Raw genomic sequence first — 18,701 nt, forward strand, 5'->3', positions numbered from 1 at the left:
TGCTGTGCTTGAGAGCCACCATCTACCGGAACCAAATTCCCTGTATGTGTCTGCACATATACTTGGCCAATAAACACGATTCTGATTCTGATTCTGATTCCAATCAGAACCACAGTGGAAATTGATAGCATATCGTGATTAAATACATAGTACTAATATCCTGTGAACAGTATGTCAGAGAATCTGAAAATGAAGTGCAATGGATAATAGCAAAAAGATAAAGATGCTGGGAAAGTGGATTAACTCAGTTTGTCCTTTTGAAGACAGCCTCTTGTTGAGCATTAAAGAAAAACCTTGGTTTGAGATCCTGAATGCTCTCATACATGCTGGGTCTCTGCATAGGAAACAACCGTGGTGTTATATTTTCATGTGACACTGTCAGCTGCCCAGATAAAAGACTAAACTTGTTAAGCGTTACTGTGGGGAATTTCACAAGTCTGATTGACTGTGTGTCACTGCAGAAAACTTAACATGAGCTTCAAATGACTGTCTGTTAACTGGCTTTCTGCTTCTAAACTGCTTTTTTTTTTTTTTTTTTTTTTACTCCTTTAAGATCTTATTAGACATCACATCAGAGACTCCAGACTTACTCAGCTGTGTCACTCCCACCAGGATAGCCACTTATCCTGTCAACCCCCCCTGCCCACTGGACATGGCAGGACCCTTATTAACAGGCAAAGCTCCAGTGGGTCATACCAAAACCCCCAAGGGGGGGTGGTGGTCATCAACACTGTGCTGCTGTGCTGGTGAGTGACAACTAAACGGCTTAAAATGTCACTTTGAATACAAAGCAGGCCACACACAAGGGCTCACATGTAGTGCACACACACACGCACACACACACACACACACACACACACACACACACACACACACACACAATTTGTTTTGTCTGTCTGCTGTGCGTGGTTCCTGCGGGGTGTGCACTTGTCTTTGTTCAGCCATGGAGTTCATTATTAAGTATGTAAGCAAACCACAAAGTCAATGTAAAACTAAACAGCTCCGATAAAAGTTTAAATCTCACACATAAGAAGCAGCATTTTGCTGTTTCCATTCACATGTTTTGGTTCCATGCGCTTGAGCTCTACTCACCGAACTCCATGAAGTGAGACTTCCTCTGCTGCACATTCTAAAAAGTATCCTTACTTCTCCTTGTGTTATGGCACGGTTAACCAAAAACTGGTCTTCGTTTGTTTAGTGAGTCTTTTTTTTTTTCCTTTTTATGCCTTTTTTTCTCCCAGTATGAGTTCAAAAAGAAAAAGGAATATGAATGTTCCTTTTATTAGACAAAGAAACTGGAATGACAAGCAGATTTGACTGCAGAAGGAGAGGTTGAGGAGAGTAATTCAGGGAGCAGGGACGATTGGTACAGGTTATATGCATTCACTTTTCTGCGTAGTAGCTCTGGATTTTGTATGTATAAGAACAATTTATCAACAACAACACCTCTCTCAGCATGTTTATATTGTTTTAATTTAAGTAATGCAAAATAAAGCAGAAAAATATTTATAAACATGAACATTTATTATCACAAGCAGGATGCTAAATGATGTAAAATGTATTGTAAACAAGTTGCTAAAGTAGAAAAATAAATGCTTCACGGGTATAATTACTTCAATTTAAAAAAGTTGTGTTTGTTAGGATGCCTGGGTCGTTGACCCAGGGTTTTGAGTTTATTGTATTATTTATCATTTCTATTCTTTGGTTTCTTCATTAGAGTTATGTCTTATGGTTTGTCTCTGTGTAATCCTTAGTTGCTGTCTCCCCTGTCTGCTATATCCCCGTGTCCAGTCAGTGTCTGTGTCTGCCCTGGTCCCACGTCTCTGTTCCCTCTGTTGCAGTGCGTGCATGTTAGTCTGTGTCTTTAGTTCAGTCTGTGTCATGTTTCCTGTTTTATTTTGAAGGTCCTTGTCTGATGTTAATGTATCTGGTTTCGCTTCCCCTTGCCTGATTTGCCCCAGCTGTGTTTCCCTCCTGTTACCCATTCCCTGATTGCTCCGTCTGTGCATTTAAGCCCTGTGTTTCTCTGTGTCCGTGTCGTGATCTACTGTTTATCTAGCTGTGTGTTCTGTCAGTCTTCCGGTGTAAGTTTGTTTTGATATATCCAATTATGTTACATTTGAGTTTAGCATTAAAGCTGTTTTGAGTTCAAGTTTTGCCTCCGAGTGTCTGCACCTTGGGTCCTATTCCTGCCTGCACACAGCCGTCCCATAACAGAAGATCGCGACCAGAACATGGACCCAGCAGACGTTGAACTGCACGAGCGCCGGCAGGTAGCTCTCTCCCAGCTAGAGGAGGAGCTCCGGTGGAGGCCATGGCTCACCCCCGACTATGGGCACATTTTTCATGGGACTCGTTTAGCTCTGGGGGGTCCCCGGAGATGCCATGCGGCTTCACCTGCTGCTTCGCCTGCACTTGTGCTACCTACACTACAAGTGGGAGGTCTTCGTTTAACTTCGGACACGCATTCCTTGCTGGAGCCACAGTGTTATGATGATTTCTGATATGAGGTTCAGTTCTACGGTGGTGATCGCAGGGTGTGCACAGGTCAAGTGCCATTATGACCCTCCAGAAAATAACGAGGACAGGGGATGATCGTTCAGCTCTTTAATGGCAGATTTAGCGTGGGTGTGGATATGTGTGTATGTGTGTGGTTCTACAAACAGAATGGAAAAACAGAACACAAATTACAATCAAATTATAGACAACAATAATCACCATATAACATATTACAGCCACATACTTGTCTTATAGGCCCTACTACTAAGCTGGCAAACTTTACTTATAGCCTGAACCATATTTGGCAACAAAGAAAATAAACATCTTTCCATCACTTAACTCTTGTGCCCCACTCACTTATGATGCCAACTAAAGAAGGCAAATACACATAACAAATCACCAACTCAAACCGAACTCAGTATGGCCTAGGTGAACTTAGCTTAGCTTAGCCCGCTTATCTTAGCGATAACTTAGCTTATAGAAAATGTACAAACAGAGGATGTCCAGAGCGATAAAACATACAGGCTATCCTTCTTACACAAGAAATATCCTGTAACTCACCAGTCTTATGGACGCACACTCTCATTGAACCCACATAAACTGCTCCCGAGCATAACTTGTGATTCACACTGCCTTCATGAACACCATTTTCCATCCCAGTCAAAATATTACTCACAAAACGCCCGCGCCCTCTAGTGGCGAGGCAGAAAACTGCATCACAGGCTTGCCTTCAGAACACACAGCATTGCTCCTCCTGGAGAAAGCGGCGCCGACGCCGCCGTCATATGGACAATTCTGAGCAACTTGTAGTGGTGAGTCGAAATGACAACATTTCCCACACTCCTGAGCCAATACACAGAAAGGTCTATAATCTCACCTCAGACACCTTCGGGATCTCTTTTCTCGATGATGATTTGGATTGGGAGGCCAGTTTTGGTTTAGCTCCTAACAAGCTAGGTAATGACAATATACATTCCTCTGAGATTTTTAGTCCTAATACTGTTCATCGTGGTGGAAATAAGCTAAAACCCACTTTTGCCAAGTCTGTTTTTTCTAAACCTGGCCATGTAAAGTCTGAGACTGTGAAAACTGTTAAATCAAAGACTGTTGAGACTGTTGAGACTGTTAAGACTGTTAGACGTGGTGGTGGTGGTAGGAAGCTAACAAACATTTTAGATGAGTCTGTGTTTGCTGAGCCTGCTCTTTCGCCCCGTTGTGTTCCTGCTCCCAGGGCAGCTCGGGCCCAGCATTACCATGCACCTGTTTCAGTGCTTCCGGTGAGGGAGGCTGAGGTCCAGCTCGTCCCTGCTCCGGTGTCCAGGCCGACTGAGGCTCTGCCTGTCGCTGCACCCGTACTAGCTCCTCGGGTGGGGACAGCAGCGGCCCAGCCGTTGACGGTGCCTTTCCCGGCTCCCAAGGTGAGGATGACCGGGAACCAGTTAGCTCCACCACCCATACCTGCACCTGTTTCTGACCTCGCTGGAGGCTCAGGTGAGCCCGTCCAGCAGTTTTCTTCAGGTTCTGGAGGCTCAGGGGAACTAGCTCAGCTTACTGCTAATCCACCACCTTACCCACCATTACTACCATCTTTACAACAGTCAATACATCTTAAACTTCTCTCCATAGCTCAGACTTTAGCTCACCTATCAGCTCAGTCACCTGCTCAGTTCTCACCTCAGTTGTTTACTCAGCCGCCTGTTCCGGCTGGGGGGTCCGAGGGGCCCGTCCAGCAACCTGCCTCCACTGGGGGGTCCGAGGGGCCCGTCCAGCAACCTGCGGCTCCCACGCCATCGCCGGCAGTGCCACCACCTGCGGCTCCCACGCCGTCGCCGGCAGCACCACCACCTGCGGCTCCCACACCGTCGCCGGCAGCACCACCACCCTCGTCTGGTCCAGCCTCCGAGTCTTTACCCTCGTCTGGTCCAGCCTCCGAGTCTTTACCCTCGTCTGGTCTAGCCTCCGAGTCTTTACCCTCGTATGGTCCAGCCTCCGAGTCTTCACCCTCGTCTGGTCCAGCCTCCGTGTCTTCAGCTTCGCCTGGTCCAGCTTCAGCCTCTGCGTCGCCTGGTCCAGTCTCCGTGTCTTCACCTTCAGCGTCGCCTGGTCCTGCCTCACTCCGTCTAGCTTCGTCTGCACCTGAGGTCTCCATGCCATCTCGTCCTGCCCGTTCTGTCCAGCCTGCTCGTCCTGTCCGGCCTGCTCATCCTGCACGTCCTGTCCAGCCACTTTCCAGGCCGATGACTGGACGTCATTGCCGTCATGGACGGCCCCCTGAACTACGTCGCCGCCGGTGCCTCCCGCCCGGCCGGCCTCCTGACCTGCTCCGTTGCCGCCGGTTGCTCCCGCCTGCCCGGCCCCCTGAACTGTTTTCTGGGCTCTTGGGCCATCAGCCTCCGGGCCGCCCCCCTGAACTGCCCGGGTTTGGACTATTGTGCCGTCAGCCTCCGGGCCGGCCCCCTGAACCTTGGGTGAACTGTTTTTCCTGGCCGCCTGCGCCTGTCGTGAGCCTGTTTTTGTTCTGTTGCTTTCCGGGCTCCAGTGTTTGCAACTTTTTTTTGTTTCTGGCTCCTTGTGTTTGGTTTGTTTTGGTTTCGGCACAGATGTTCCTGTACACTATGTCGGCCACTTGGTTATGGCGTTCCATGTATGCCTTGCCTGCTAGCATCTTGCACCCTGCTGTTATGTGCTGGATTGTCTCTGGGGCATCTTTACACAGCCTGCACCTGGGGTCTTGCCTGGTGTGATAGACCCCAGCCTCTATGGATCTTGTACTCAGAGCTTGTTCTTGTGCTGCCATGATTAGTGCCTCTGTGCTGTCTTTCAGTCCGGCTTTGTCCAGCCACTGGTAGGATTTCTGGATATCAGCCACCTCCGCTATCTGCTGGTGGTACACACCGCCTCCTAGGGTGGTGGAGAATGACCGAGCTAAGATCCTGTGAGACTTCCAGATACAGACGGACAAAATGGTGGTGGCTAACCAAGCAGATATAGTGGATAGATAGATAGATAGATAGATAGATAGATAGATAGATAGATAGATAGATAGATAGATAGATAGATAGATAGATAGATAGATAGACAAACTGAAGAAGACAGCCATAGTGATAGATGTAGCGGTTCCGAATGACGGTATATCATGAAGAAGGAACATGAGAAGCTCGAGAAATACCAAGGGCTCAGAGAAGAGCTTGAGAAGATGTGGAGGGTGAAGGTAACAGTGGTCCCAGTGGTAATAGGAGCATTCGGTGCGGTGACTCCCAAGCTAGTCCTAGAAACAGCTAAGATACTGCACAGGACCCTCAAGCTCGAGCTTGAAGGATTGACCACCAGCAGGGGAGAGCAGGGAATTTATAGACCTTGAATAAAATCACACATTTCAACAAAGCTTTAACAGAGGTATGCATTTTTAAGTAAATGATGAATTATTTTCATTACTATTTTTAAAAATCTTGGTTAATGGATGTTAAAACAGCTATGCATACACAAGGCTTTAAATAGCAGACCAAAAATAGTATTTACAAATTTAGCTCACAAGCCAAATCTCACTTTGTTAATCTTCTCTTGATGTATTGGATTGATGTATAAAAAAGGCCTATACCAACCATAGACTGTTTAATGACAAACATATATTAGCTAATACTTTATTGATGATAATAACAATAATGATAACAATATTCATAATAAAATCGGAAAGTAAGTTGACATTTACAATTTAAAAAGGTGAAGTGAAAAAAAACATTTATGATAACATCATACAGTGGGGCAAAAAAGTATTTAGTCAGCCACCGATTATGCAAGTTCCCCCACTTAAAATGATGACAGAGGTCAGTAATTTGCACCAGAGGTACACTTCAACTGTGAGAGACAGAATGTGAAAAAAAAATCCATGAATCCACATGGTAGGATTTGTAAAGAATTTATTCGTAAATCAGGGTGGAAAATAAGTATTTGGTTAATAACAAAAATACAACTCAATACTTATATAACAGAGGTCAAATGTTTACTATAGGTCTTTACCAGGTTTGCACACACAGTAGCTGGTATTTTGGCCCATTCCTCCATGCAGATCTTCTCGAGAGCAGTGATGTTTTGGGGCTGTCGCCGAGCAACACGGACTTTCAACTCCCGCCACAGATTTTCTATGGGGTTGAGGTCTGGAGACTGGCTAGGCCACTTCAGGGCTTTTAAATGCTTCTTACGGAGCCACTCCTTTGTTGCCCGGGCGGTGTGTTTTGGATCATTGTCATGTTGGAAGACCCAGCCTCGTTTCATCTTCAAAGTTCTCACTGATGGAAGGAGGTTTTGGCTCAAAATCTCACGATACATGGCCCCATTCATTCTGTCCTTAACACGGATCAGTCGTCCTGTCCCCTTGGCAGAAAAACAGCCCCATAGCATGATGTTTCCACCCCCATGCTTCACAGTAGGTATGGTGTTCTTGGGATGCAACTCAGTATTCTTCTTCCTCCAAACACCACGAGTTGAGTTTATACCAAAAAGTTCTACTTTGGTTTCATCTGACCACATGACATTCTCCCAATCCTCTGCTGTATCATCCATGTGCTCTCTGGCAAACTTCAGACGGGCCTGGACATGCACTGGCTTCAGCAGCGGAACACGTCTGGCACTGCGGGATTTGATTCCCTGCCGTTGTAGTGTGTTACTGATGGTGACCTTTGTTACTTTGGTCCCAGCTCTCTGCAGGTCATTCACCAGGCCCCCCCCGTGTGGTTCTGGGATCTTTGCTCACCGTTCTCATGATCATTTTGACCCCACGGGATGAGATCTTGTGTGGAGCCCCAGATCGAGCGAGATTATCAGTGGTCGTGTATGTCTTCCATTTTCTGATGATTGCTCCCACAGTTGATTTTTTCACACCAAGCTGCTTGCCTATTGTAGATTCACTCTTCCCAGTCTGGTGCAGGTCTACAATACTTTTCCTGGTGTCCTTCGAAAGCTCTTTGGTCTTGGCCATGGCGGAGTTTGGAGTCTGACTGTTTGAGGCTGTGGACAGGTGTCTTTTATACAGATGATGAGTTCAAACAGGTGCCATTCATACAGGTAATGAGTGGGGGACAGAAAAGCTTCTTAGAGAAGACGTTACAGGTCTGTGAGAGCCAGAGACTTTCCTTGTTTGAGGTGACCAAATACTTATTTTCCACCCTGATTTACGAATAAATTCTTTACAAATCCTACCATGTGAATTCATGGATTTTTTTTTCACATTCTGTCTCTCACAGTTGAAGTGTACCTCTGGTGCAAATTACTGACCTCTGTCATCATTTTAAGTGGGGGAACTTGCACAATCGGTGGCTGACTAAATACTTTTTTGCCCCACTGTATGACCCCCTATGAGCAAGCACTTTGGCGACAGTGGGAAGGAAAAACTCCCTTTTAACAGGAAGAAACCTCCGGCAGAACCAGGCTCAGGGAGGGGCGGCCATCTGCTGCGACTGGTTGGGGTGAGAGAAGGAAGAAGAAGTGAGTGAGAAAGGTGACTGAAGAAGAAATACTCAATCCATCATGGGAATCCCCCGGCAGCCTACATCTATTGCAGCATAACTAAGGGAGGATTCAGGGTCACCTGGTCCAGCCCTAACTATATGCTTTAGCAAAAAGGAAAGTTTTAAGCCTAATCTTAAAAGTAGAGATAGTGTCTGTCTCCTGAATCCAAACTGGAAGCTGGTTCCGCAGAAGGTTCTTTAAAAAAACATTTTAAAGAACCTTTTCTGAGTGGTTCTTTAAAGAACCATTTTAAATCTTTCAAAAGAAAATGTATCAGAAATTGAATTTGAGTAGGGTAAAATAAATACAAGCACAGCATAGACATATATTAATGGTTATTGCCATTTCGTAATATACCAAAAGACAAAAAGGCATTTTAACCCTCAGCACAAATCACTACTAATACATGTCACATATTAGTCATTTAAACAATAATAATTAAATATTTTTACTACACTATAAATAAATATATATATATAAATTCTATATCTATAGATAACACAACAATTAATATATGTATTGTTAATTAATAAAACATCAGAAAGTGATAAAAACACATTAGAAATATCAATAGCTTCATAACAGACCAATAAATCAACACATTTTCATCTGCAGAGGTTTGCATGTTCAGTAAAAATATTGAACTTCAGCCTTACATTATGTAAGATAAGTTTCATGTTGGACTCATGGTCCTTTGTTTGTCCAGTTTAGGACAATGTCTCTGACATATGTATCATATCAAATATATGTCATATCAAAACAACCCCACACCTGCCATTGTTTCAGTTTTTCACAGGTGTTTCCTGTCAGCTGGTCAACCTCACTCAGGTGGACATCCATATCAGCCAACCAAACGACAAGCTCCTCCATTTGTGCTTCAAACCCCTCCCACTCTGAGACAAGGAGCTGAGAGAGAGAAAAAAGAATCAATTATGAAGAAGAGAGAAAACTGAAACCCTCCTCACAGGGTCTGACTCGCATACCTGCAGTTGACCTGTGATGGACTCCGGTTTGGCGTTTACGTCATCCCAGCGGCGGTTGCACTCCCTCGCCAATGCCAGCAGCCGAGTCTGCAGGGTGCCCTGGAAGAGCCGAGTTAATGTTCGACTCCTCCTGGTCAGGCTCTCCAGCTGGTTGAGCCGAGGTCTCCCCTCTTGCCGCAACCTCTAAACACACAAACACAAATTGCATCTGAAGCAGGAGGTGCAGATTTTTTTTTGCTATTCTTTTCTAAATCCAAGCTTGATCATGAAAAAGAAAACTTTTTTTTGGCCAGCGGCCAACTGTTGTCTTGCAGAAAGTCAAATCAAATACATATGATACACCATCAATTCACAAGAACACATAAAGAAAGTTCCGTTTTTGCCTCATTTCAAGTGAATTCTGCATCAAAACAGGGTGACAGAATTAAAAAGAGTATTTGCAGGGGAGTCCTGTGACGTAGGCGGTCAAGATGGCAGCTTGAATGGGGAAGCTCCGTCGCAGCGGCAGCTAATTTGCATTGGACTTAGAGCATTACGCTACACAGCACTTACAAAATATAACCTCAGGACAGTGGGAAGCTTGAAGACTCTTTGTGAAAGCTCAGAAATGCCGAGTCACCAACAAAAACTTACGCTTCGACGGCAAGAAGGCGCTAGCAAGGAAACCTCGGTGAAAGCTAATGTGCACCCGCCCTCACCTCCAATGTCGGATACTATTCAGACTGCTACAACTGAACAAATGGCCAAAGACATTGCAAGTATTTACGTGCTACTTAAGGAAACCTCCGAGACACAAGAGAGCAAGCTGAACGCTATCCAAACTGCTACGAGGGCAGGGGAGGCTAAGCTAGCGGATATGGCTACTCGAATAAGCAACACTGAGTCTCGTTTAGATTTCCTTGAGGATGCTAGCAGAGCGCTAAAGGAAAATCCTCCTGCTACTAGTGACGAGGTGAACGCTCTACGACAGAAATTAGACGACATCGAAAACAGAGGACGGAGGAACAACCTGCGCTTCGCCGGCTTTCCAGAAGGCTGCGAGGGATCGGACGCTCTAGCATTCGTGCGCAACGCGATCCCACAACTCCTGAAGGTCGACTTCCCGGGCGGGCTGGAGATTGACCGCGCACACCGCAGCCTGGTGAGACGCAAACCTGACGGTCATCCCCCGAGGGTCATCATCGCCCGATTTCTGCGGTTCCAGGACAGGGAACAGATCATGGAAGCTGCGCGGAGGCTGGGACAGCTGAACTGGAACGGCCACCGCATTATGATCTTCCCTGACTACTCCAAACTTGTCACGGACAAACGAGCGGCATTTAATCCCTGTAACCGGCTGCTGCACGAAAGGAAGATAAAGTTCTCCCTACTGTTCCCAGCAGTGCTGGTGCTGAAAATGACGGAGGGCAGACGTGAGTTTACTGACCCCAAAAAAGCCCAGGACTACATTCTGTCTTTACCTTGAATTATTTACAGTCAGGGCTTGGATTTAAACACTACCCTTTTTTTTTTCTATTTCTTTTCGCCCTAGCGTTAATTAACACGCTATACACGCTATACTTTGCACCTCTTAACTGTTTAGTTTCAATATTATAGAGCTTCGCAGCTTTATTTGATTTATTCAGTTGTGCTACTTTTGAGAGTACAACACAATCTGCTTGGTAGAGAAGCTCACTAAGACTGTTAAATTCCTCTTTTAGTAATTCAGTTGTCATAAAGCCCTTTTCAGTTTGTCAGGGGACAGTTCTAACCAACCTGCATAGAGGTCTGTTCAGTTAGCTAAATCCCAGAATGACTGTTTTCCTCATATTACGATGACTTAATATGCTGCTGCTGCTGGCGACGGGTCCTGTTTATGACTGTTCGACTGGTTAGAGTCACGGACCATAAAGTTTATGTTTTGCTTTCTGGGGCTCATAGCCCACCTGAGGGTGACTAGTGTTCTCGGTTGCCCCAGACGTATCTGTTTAAATGTTTATCAGTTGTTATTTTTATTTACTTCCAAACCCCCCCCATTTTTCTTACAGCCAGCCTTCCAAATATTGTCCACTCGGTACTGAACTCCTGGTTCTAATAATAAGTTTCCCCACTGCTATGCGTCTGATACGTATTGCATGATGGCGAATAAGCAACAAAGGGCCCTTACTTTGATGACCTGGAATGTAAAAGGGCCTTAACCATCCAATCAAAAAAAAGAAGATGATGACATTTATCAAATCAAAAAAAGTTGAAATTGTCTTTCTTCAAGAGACTCACTTGTCTCCCCAAGAGTCAGATAAACTTTGCCGTGATTGGGTGGGTCAGGTATTTTTTTCGTGTGGCAGCAGTCAGAGTAGGGGTGTCGCAATTTTAATTCATAAGCAGTTACAGTTTAAATGCTCCCGGATGGTTAAGGATGAAGATGGGCGGACATTGCTACTCTTGGCTGAGATTCAAGGCCATAGGATGATTTTAAGCAATGTCTATGCACCAAGACTACCCAATCCTGATAGCAGGGGACTTCAATTTGGTCATGGATGATATACTGGATCGAAGCACTCCCTCACAGCGACACTCTAGATCAGCTTCGGTCGCTATAAAAATGTGTAGGACCTTGGGTTTGGTGGACGTATGGAGAGTATTCAACCCATCCGCAAGAGATTACACCTTTTATTCTGCCCCCCACAACAGTCTGTCAAGAATAGATTATTTTCTTGTGTCAAATTCTATCATGCCCTCAGCAATGTCCTGCTCTATTGGTAGTATACACGTTTTTGACCACGCCCCGGTGCTCCTACATCTGAGCTCATTTGGTACCCCCCCCCCCCCAAGTCTCCCAGATGGAGGCTAAACTCAAGCCTTTTACATGATCCCAACTTTTTCCACTCCTTGAGAGAGCAGATCAATTCTTATATAGAAATTAACCTCTCTACAGCTCCTAGTGCAGGTGTAGCATGGGAAGCTTTGAAAGCTTTTATTAGAGGGTTCATCATCCAGCATGCCTCATATAAGAAAAGAACTGCTCTGTCCAAGCAGATAGACCTGGAGAGGAAGATTGCTATAGCTGAAGCCGCTTTTAAGGCAGACATGAGCTCGGCAAATCTGACCCACCTAACTAGACTTAAATATGAGTTTAACTCAATTTTGACTCAGAAAATTGAGTTTTGTCTATTTCGGGCTAGGCAGAAATACTTCGAAGATGGAGATAAACCTGGCAAACTGCTTGCAAGATATATTAAACAAAAAGAAGCTCAGACTATCATAGCAGCAATTAGAGCACAGGATGGCACTATGGTGTCAAAACCCTCTGAACTGAATGAAGCCTTCAGAGATTTCTATATGCAACTCTACTCCTCAGAAATGCAAGCAAACTCTCAGGAAATTAACAGTTTTCTCTCCCCCCTCAACCTCCCAACTCTCTCTAGGACACAGGTGGACTCCCTGGACGCCCCAATTTCAAAGGATGAGATCTTAAGGGTAATCAAAAATCTCCCAATTGACAAGGCCCCTGGGTTGGATGGGTTTACAGCAGAGTTTTACAGGAACTTTGCAGAGGAGCTCTCCCCTTTACTCCTGCAAATGTTTGAGGAGGCCCTGGATAAGGGCAGCCTGCCACCAACACTGTCAGAGGCACTTATTTCCCTTGTCTTAAAGAAAAACAAAGACCCGCTTGACTGTAAGAGTTACAGGCCAATAAGCTTGATCAATTGTGATTGCAAAATTTTAGCCAAGTTACTAGCAACCAGATTAGATAAGGTCATGACTTACTTAATACACCCCGACCAAGTTGGTTTTATTCGGACTCGCTGCTCTGCCGATAATATTAGACGCCTAATTGATATTATGTGGGCAACCCAGAATAAATCCCCTACGGGGGACTTTTCTCCAGCTATAGCCCTCTCCCTGGATGCAGAGAAAGCATTCGACAGGGTAGAGTGGTGTTTTCTATTTTGTGTAATGGAAGCATTTGGCTTTGGCCCAAAATTCACAAGGTGGGTCAAACTTCTCTACAACAATCCAAGAGCATCAATACTTACAAACCGTATTATATCACAGTCCTTCAACCTCCACAGGGGTACAAGACAGGGCTGCCCACTGAGTCCTCTGCTTTTTGCTTTAGCTTTAGAGCCTCTGGCAGCGACAATACGTAGAGACCCTGATTTTCCAGGTATCCAGGTCCACAATAATAATCACAAATTGATGCTCTATGCTGATGACGCCCTGGTCCTAATATCACAGCCAGAATGATCTCTACCTGCTCTCTTAAGAATTATTAACCGGTTCTCTAATATATCAGGATATAGAGTAAATTGGTCAAAGTCTGAAGCGCTCCCTCTGACAGCCTTCTGCCCCAAAACCCTGTTTCAGCCAGGGGATTTCAGCTGGCCTCAGACTGGTATTAAATACTTGGGCATTACATTCCCCCGTTTGTTACACAACATAGTCCAGGCTAATTTTGAACCTCTATTGGACAAGTTCAGAACCGACATAATTAGATGGTCCCCTTTGTTCCTCACCCTTTGGGGTAAAGTTAACATCATCAAAATGAATTGTGCTCCAAAATTTAATTACCTACTACAAACACTCCCGCTAAAAATCCCATTAAAATATTTCCATCAATTTGACAGATTATGCAACCAATTCATATGGAATAACAGACGCCCTAGAATAAAGCTTAAAAAGCTACAGCAACCAGTGGAGTCGGGTGGCCTGGGGGTCCCAAATCTACTATTTTACCATTATGCTTTCAGTCTGAGACACATGGTTCACTGGGCTCTCCCTCCAGAATGAGCCCCCCCATGGCTTAGTCTGGAGAGTACTTTGTGCTCACCACTCCCTCCGATGCACACTTTAACCACCAAGCTCCCACCAGATATACAAACCCACCCCATTCTTTCTTTCCTGCAGACGGTCTGGAAGAAGGTGGCCTTGCTACTAAATTTTGACTCCCACCTTCATACTGAGGCTTCCATATGGCTCAATCCCAAACTCTGCATTAATAAGTCGCCGTTTTTCTGGAGACTGTGGGTCCAGAGAGGGATACTTGTTCTCGGAGACCTGTATCAGGGGAGGATTCTCAAGTCCTTCAACGACCTTAAAGCACAGTTTCAGTTGCCACAAAGTCAGTTTTGGAGGTACTTGCAGCTCCGGCACTTTTTGCTCAAAACCTTTGGATCCTCCTTCACACCACCTCCAAATATTGAATATCTCAGCTACATCAAAAAAATCTTTGGGGGGGGGGTCATGAAGTCTCTAAATATTACTCAATGCTTGTTACGGGCACGAGTAAAGGACTACCCGCCCTCCGGTTAGCTTGGGAATCTGACCTTGGTGTGGCTTTTACAGATCAGGAATGGACTGCAATTTTGCAGAATAGTAAAAAGGTGTCCAGGGAACTTAGAACGAGACTAATCCAATTCAAATTACTACACCGAATTTACTGGTCGCCACACAGACTGTATAGGGCGAACCTCATTCGGTCCCCTGAATGCTGGAGATGTCAGACTGGGGTAGGCACATTGACCCATATGATTTGGAGCTGTCCTAAAACCCAAATCTTTTGGACTGAGATACATGACTTTATCAAATCAACCATACGATGGGATATTCCTTTTTCACCAAGACTATTTGTTTTGGGAGACCCATCACTCCTTAACTATGCTCCACCTAAGGCTGCTGAGTGGGTACAGACTGCATTGATGCTGGGGCGTAAACTCATTATTTCCCAGTGGAAGGCCCCTTCCACCCCACCTGTCTCTGTATGGCATATTCAACTAGGGAGACTTGCTGCACTAGAACAACTCTCATACAGGCTCCTGAATAAAGTGGAGAGTTTCCATCTGAAGTGGGATCCATATCTGTCCAGAATAAAACGAACAGACTAGACCTTAGAGTGGGATAGTCATTGGAATTCTGATGAAGCACTCTCAGGGATGTCAGAGTGTGGCATGCAGTAAGACCCACATAGTCAAAGGCTGGCTGTTTTTGTTTCTTTTGTGTGTTTTTTTTGTTTGTTTTTTTTTGTTTGTTTTTTTTGTTTGTTGTTGTTATTGTTGTGGTTGGTTTTTTTCCATGCTTTTGTTTATCTCTTGCTTTTTTTGCCCCCCCTCATTTTGGTTTGGTATTCTCTACTGTTCTGCTGCTATGCTGATGTTTTTTTATGTGATGTAATCTGTCTCCGCAGTGGACTGTAGTGTTCTAAAAGTACAATAAAATATTAATCACAAAAAAAAAAGAGTATTTGCAGCAAATGTGAGCACAAAGCCTCACTTTGTAGAAGCCTGCTATTAAAGTTCTCCTCTATGCAGACGACTTTCCTGTTGTCAAGGCACAACTTGGCTCTATTGTACGAATCTTATGGATACACACTAAACGAAACAATAGTGTGCACAACTCCAGATTCTGATCCCTCATCCTACCAACATAGCAATAGCAATAAAGCAAATGTTGAGGCTTAAAAATACAAAGTCCATAAAGCAATGGCTGGCATGGGTTTTATCATAAGGGTGATAAATGTACAACATATGGTCTTAAGACTAAAAGTATAATACAGATTTTAGTCTAAGAGATTTTATGTTCATTTACCTGCAAATGCACTATACGTGCCTGCTCTGTGATCTTGCACAACATTTTGCAAATCGCTATTTAATACAAGAAGTAGGTGAACTAAAACATGGTCATCTTTCTTTGTGAGAGGACAATATTAATTAAACAAATCTCAGTGACATCATAGAGATTCCTAAAGATTGTCCTGAGGAGGGGTATTAGGCCCCTTATTTCAAACAGAGTGATTTGTGGCCCCAATAACTTATTCGCCCCGCTGCCAATCACATAACAAGTGGGCGGCTCCCCTCGCACCCCGGCTAGCCAATCAGATACAGGTCCGATTTTTATGATCTCCCGCTGAGGTTAAGACTGGCACGGCGCTCCCACAAGACGTCTGACTTCAGCCACATCAACAACTGGCGCCGCTTAGGCTGCTTGTGAGCTCGCATAAGGACCGGCCGGTTTCAACAGCAACTGGCGCCTCTTGCCTCATGTGCATATCAATCGGTAAGTGTTAATCTTCCTTTCTAACTACATTTTGCACTTTCCTTTTTAACCATTCTCTCAAGCCTTTCATCTTAAAAAACCATGTAAATAGGGTTTTTGTCACACTTCGAATACACTTTTTAAAATATATATAAGCTCGAGTTTAACACTCGGAGTTAAAAGTGCTTTAGTATACTATACTGTAGCAGCAAATCATGGCCTCGTCAGGTACCTCATTTCTTACTCTTTGTTCATTTTAATGCTTTTATTTTTTACTGTTTTTCCATGTCTTTAAATACTCGTTAATTCTTTTTTCGACTCTGAAATAAGCGTGCTCAACTCTATTATCGGTGATTCTCTTTTGGCTCTCAGCGAAGGCGGTCGCACTTTTCTCCTCTCCTGCCCTTATCTTCCCTGCTTAGCTTCTTATGTCCTTGTCTTGTCTTGTGTTTTTACTTACTTTTCCCTGGAACACTCTCTCACAGTCTGTTCTCTAAAACCTAAAAGAGGAATTATGGATTTGAACAAATGGTCTCTGAATGCAATTGACACCCCTTCTCAACGAGAAGTCTGGGCTCGGGTGAGCCTGAGTGCTGAAGATATCTACCTATTCGGAACCATGATAACAGGGTTCTTGCTGATTGGAGCTGGCTTGGCCCTGGCTTATCGAAGAATTAAGGAAGCGGAACCGGCTGTTCAAACCCCCACAAGGCTGTCCGCTGGGATTGAAATGATGGGATGAGGCGTGAGTTTCTCAAAATGGGCTCATTGAGTGCAGCACGGAGAAGATCTTGGAGAACGCACGGCTGCCATGAATACTCAGAACAAGACCTCTGAGTGAAAAACTGGATTACAGTGGGGCAAAAAAGTATTTAGTCAGCCACCGATTGTGCAAGTTCCCCCACCTAAAATGATGACAGAGGTCAGTAATTTGCACCAGAGGTACACTTCAACTGTGAGAGACAGAATGTGAAAAAAAAAAATCCATGAATTCACATGGTAGGATTTGTAAAGAATTTATTCGTAAATCAGGGTGGAAAATAAGTATTTGGTCAATAACAAAAATACAGCTCAATACTTTGTAACATAACCTTTGTTGGCAATAACAGAGGTCAAACGTTTACTATAGGTCTTTACCAGGTTTGCACACACAGTAGCTGGTATTTTGGCCCATTCCTCCATGCAGATCTTCTCGAGAGCAGTGATGTTTTGGGGCTGTCGCCGAGCAACACGGACTTTCAACTCCCGCCACAGATTTTCTATGGGGTTGAGGTCTGGAGACTGTCTAGGCCACTCCAGGACTTTCAAATGCTTCTTACGGAGCCACTCCTTTGTTGCCCGGGCGGTGTGTTTTGGATCATTGTCATGTTGGAAGACCCAGCCTCGTTTCATCTTCAAAGTTCTCACTGATGGAAGGAGGTTTTGGCTCAAAATATCACGATACATGGCCCCATTCATTCTGTCCTTAACACGGATCAGTCGTCCTGTCCCCTTGGCAGAAAAACAGCCCCATAGCATGATGTTTCCACCCCCATGCTTCACAGTAGGTATGGTGTTCTTGGGATGCAACTCAGTATTCTTCTTCCTCCAAACACGACGAGTTGAGTTTATACCAAAAAGTTCTACTTTGGTTTCATCTGACCACATGACATTCTCCCAATCCTCTGCTGTATCATCCATGTGCTCTCTGGCAAACTTCAGACGGGCCTGGACATGCACTGGCTTCAGCAGCGGAACACGTCTGGCACTGCGGGATTTGATTCCCTGCCGTTGTAGTGTGTTACTGATGGTGACCTTTGTTACTCTGGTCCCAGCTCTCTGCAGGTCATTCACCAGGTCCCCCCGTGTGGTTCTGGGATCTTTGCTCACCGTTCTCATGATCATTTTGACCCCACGGGATGAGATCTTGCGTGGAGCCCCAGATCGAGGGAGATTATCAGTGGTCTTGTATGTCTTCCATTTTCTGATGATTGCTCCCACAGTTGATTTTTTCACACCAAGCTGCTTGCCTATTGTAGATTCACTCTTCCCAGTCTGGTGCAGGTCTACAATACTTTTCCTGGTGTCCTTCGAAAGCTCTTTGGTCTTGGCCATGGCGGAGTTTGGAGTCTGACTGTTTGAGGCTGTGGACAGGTGTCTTTTATACAGATGATGAGTTCAAACAGGTGCCATTCATACAGGTAACGAGTGGGGGACAGAAAAGCTTCTTACAGAAGACGTTACAGGTCTGTGAGAGCCAGAGATTTTCCTTGTTTGAGGTGACCAAATACTTATTTTCCACCCTAATTTACAAATAAATCCTTTACAAATCCTACTGTCGCGGGGTCCTCTTTTAACCCTCTCCTGGACAACAAACACAGGCGTAGTCGGTAAGGTCTTTTAGTGTGGATAATTTATTTAGCCGGCCTCCCCAGTGCACAGAAAATTATTTACAGCAAATAGAATTGACTTGGGTCAGTGTCAACAATCATTTCTTTATTATTACTTTAATCCTCACTGTCCCCCCTCAGCTTCTTTCCCACTGTAGTCTCACAACACACATGTGTATACAGACTCTTAGGCAACTTCCAATCAGCCTACAATGTTTCACAAAACATTAAAACAATCCAAACAAAGGATGCAGTTCACGTGACCGTCCAAGCCCACGTGAACCCATTATTTAAACCCCGGAACACCATACCATCGGCTTGCATCATCCCGCAT

At 44.7% G+C, this 18,701-nt stretch overlaps 1 protein-coding gene across 1 annotated transcript; it reads right to left on the bottom strand.

Moving 5' to 3' along the window:
- Positions 1-8,742: 8,742 nt before the first annotated feature.
- Positions 8,743-18,701, bottom strand: LOC147327008 (nesprin-2-like). The gene is made up of 5 exons (XM_086297357.1): positions 18,679-18,701; positions 15,693-15,717; positions 11,134-11,142; positions 8,988-9,170; positions 8,743-8,910 (listed from the first exon to the last, which is right to left on the bottom strand). Exons 1-5 carry the CDS (start codon positions 18,699-18,701, stop codon positions 8,743-8,745), a joined length of 408 nt encoding a protein of 135 aa, XP_086153483.1.

This window comes from Aulonocara sp. 'chitande type north' Nkhata Bay, linkage group LG6 (genome assembly GCF_057382095.1).
Source record: "Aulonocara sp. 'chitande type north' Nkhata Bay isolate Kocher_YH1m ecotype deep benthic linkage group LG6, A_spYH_male_GT1.1, whole genome shotgun sequence".
In the NCBI taxonomy this organism is placed as follows: Eukaryota; Metazoa; Chordata; class Actinopteri; order Cichliformes; family Cichlidae; genus Aulonocara; species Aulonocara sp. 'chitande type north' Nkhata Bay.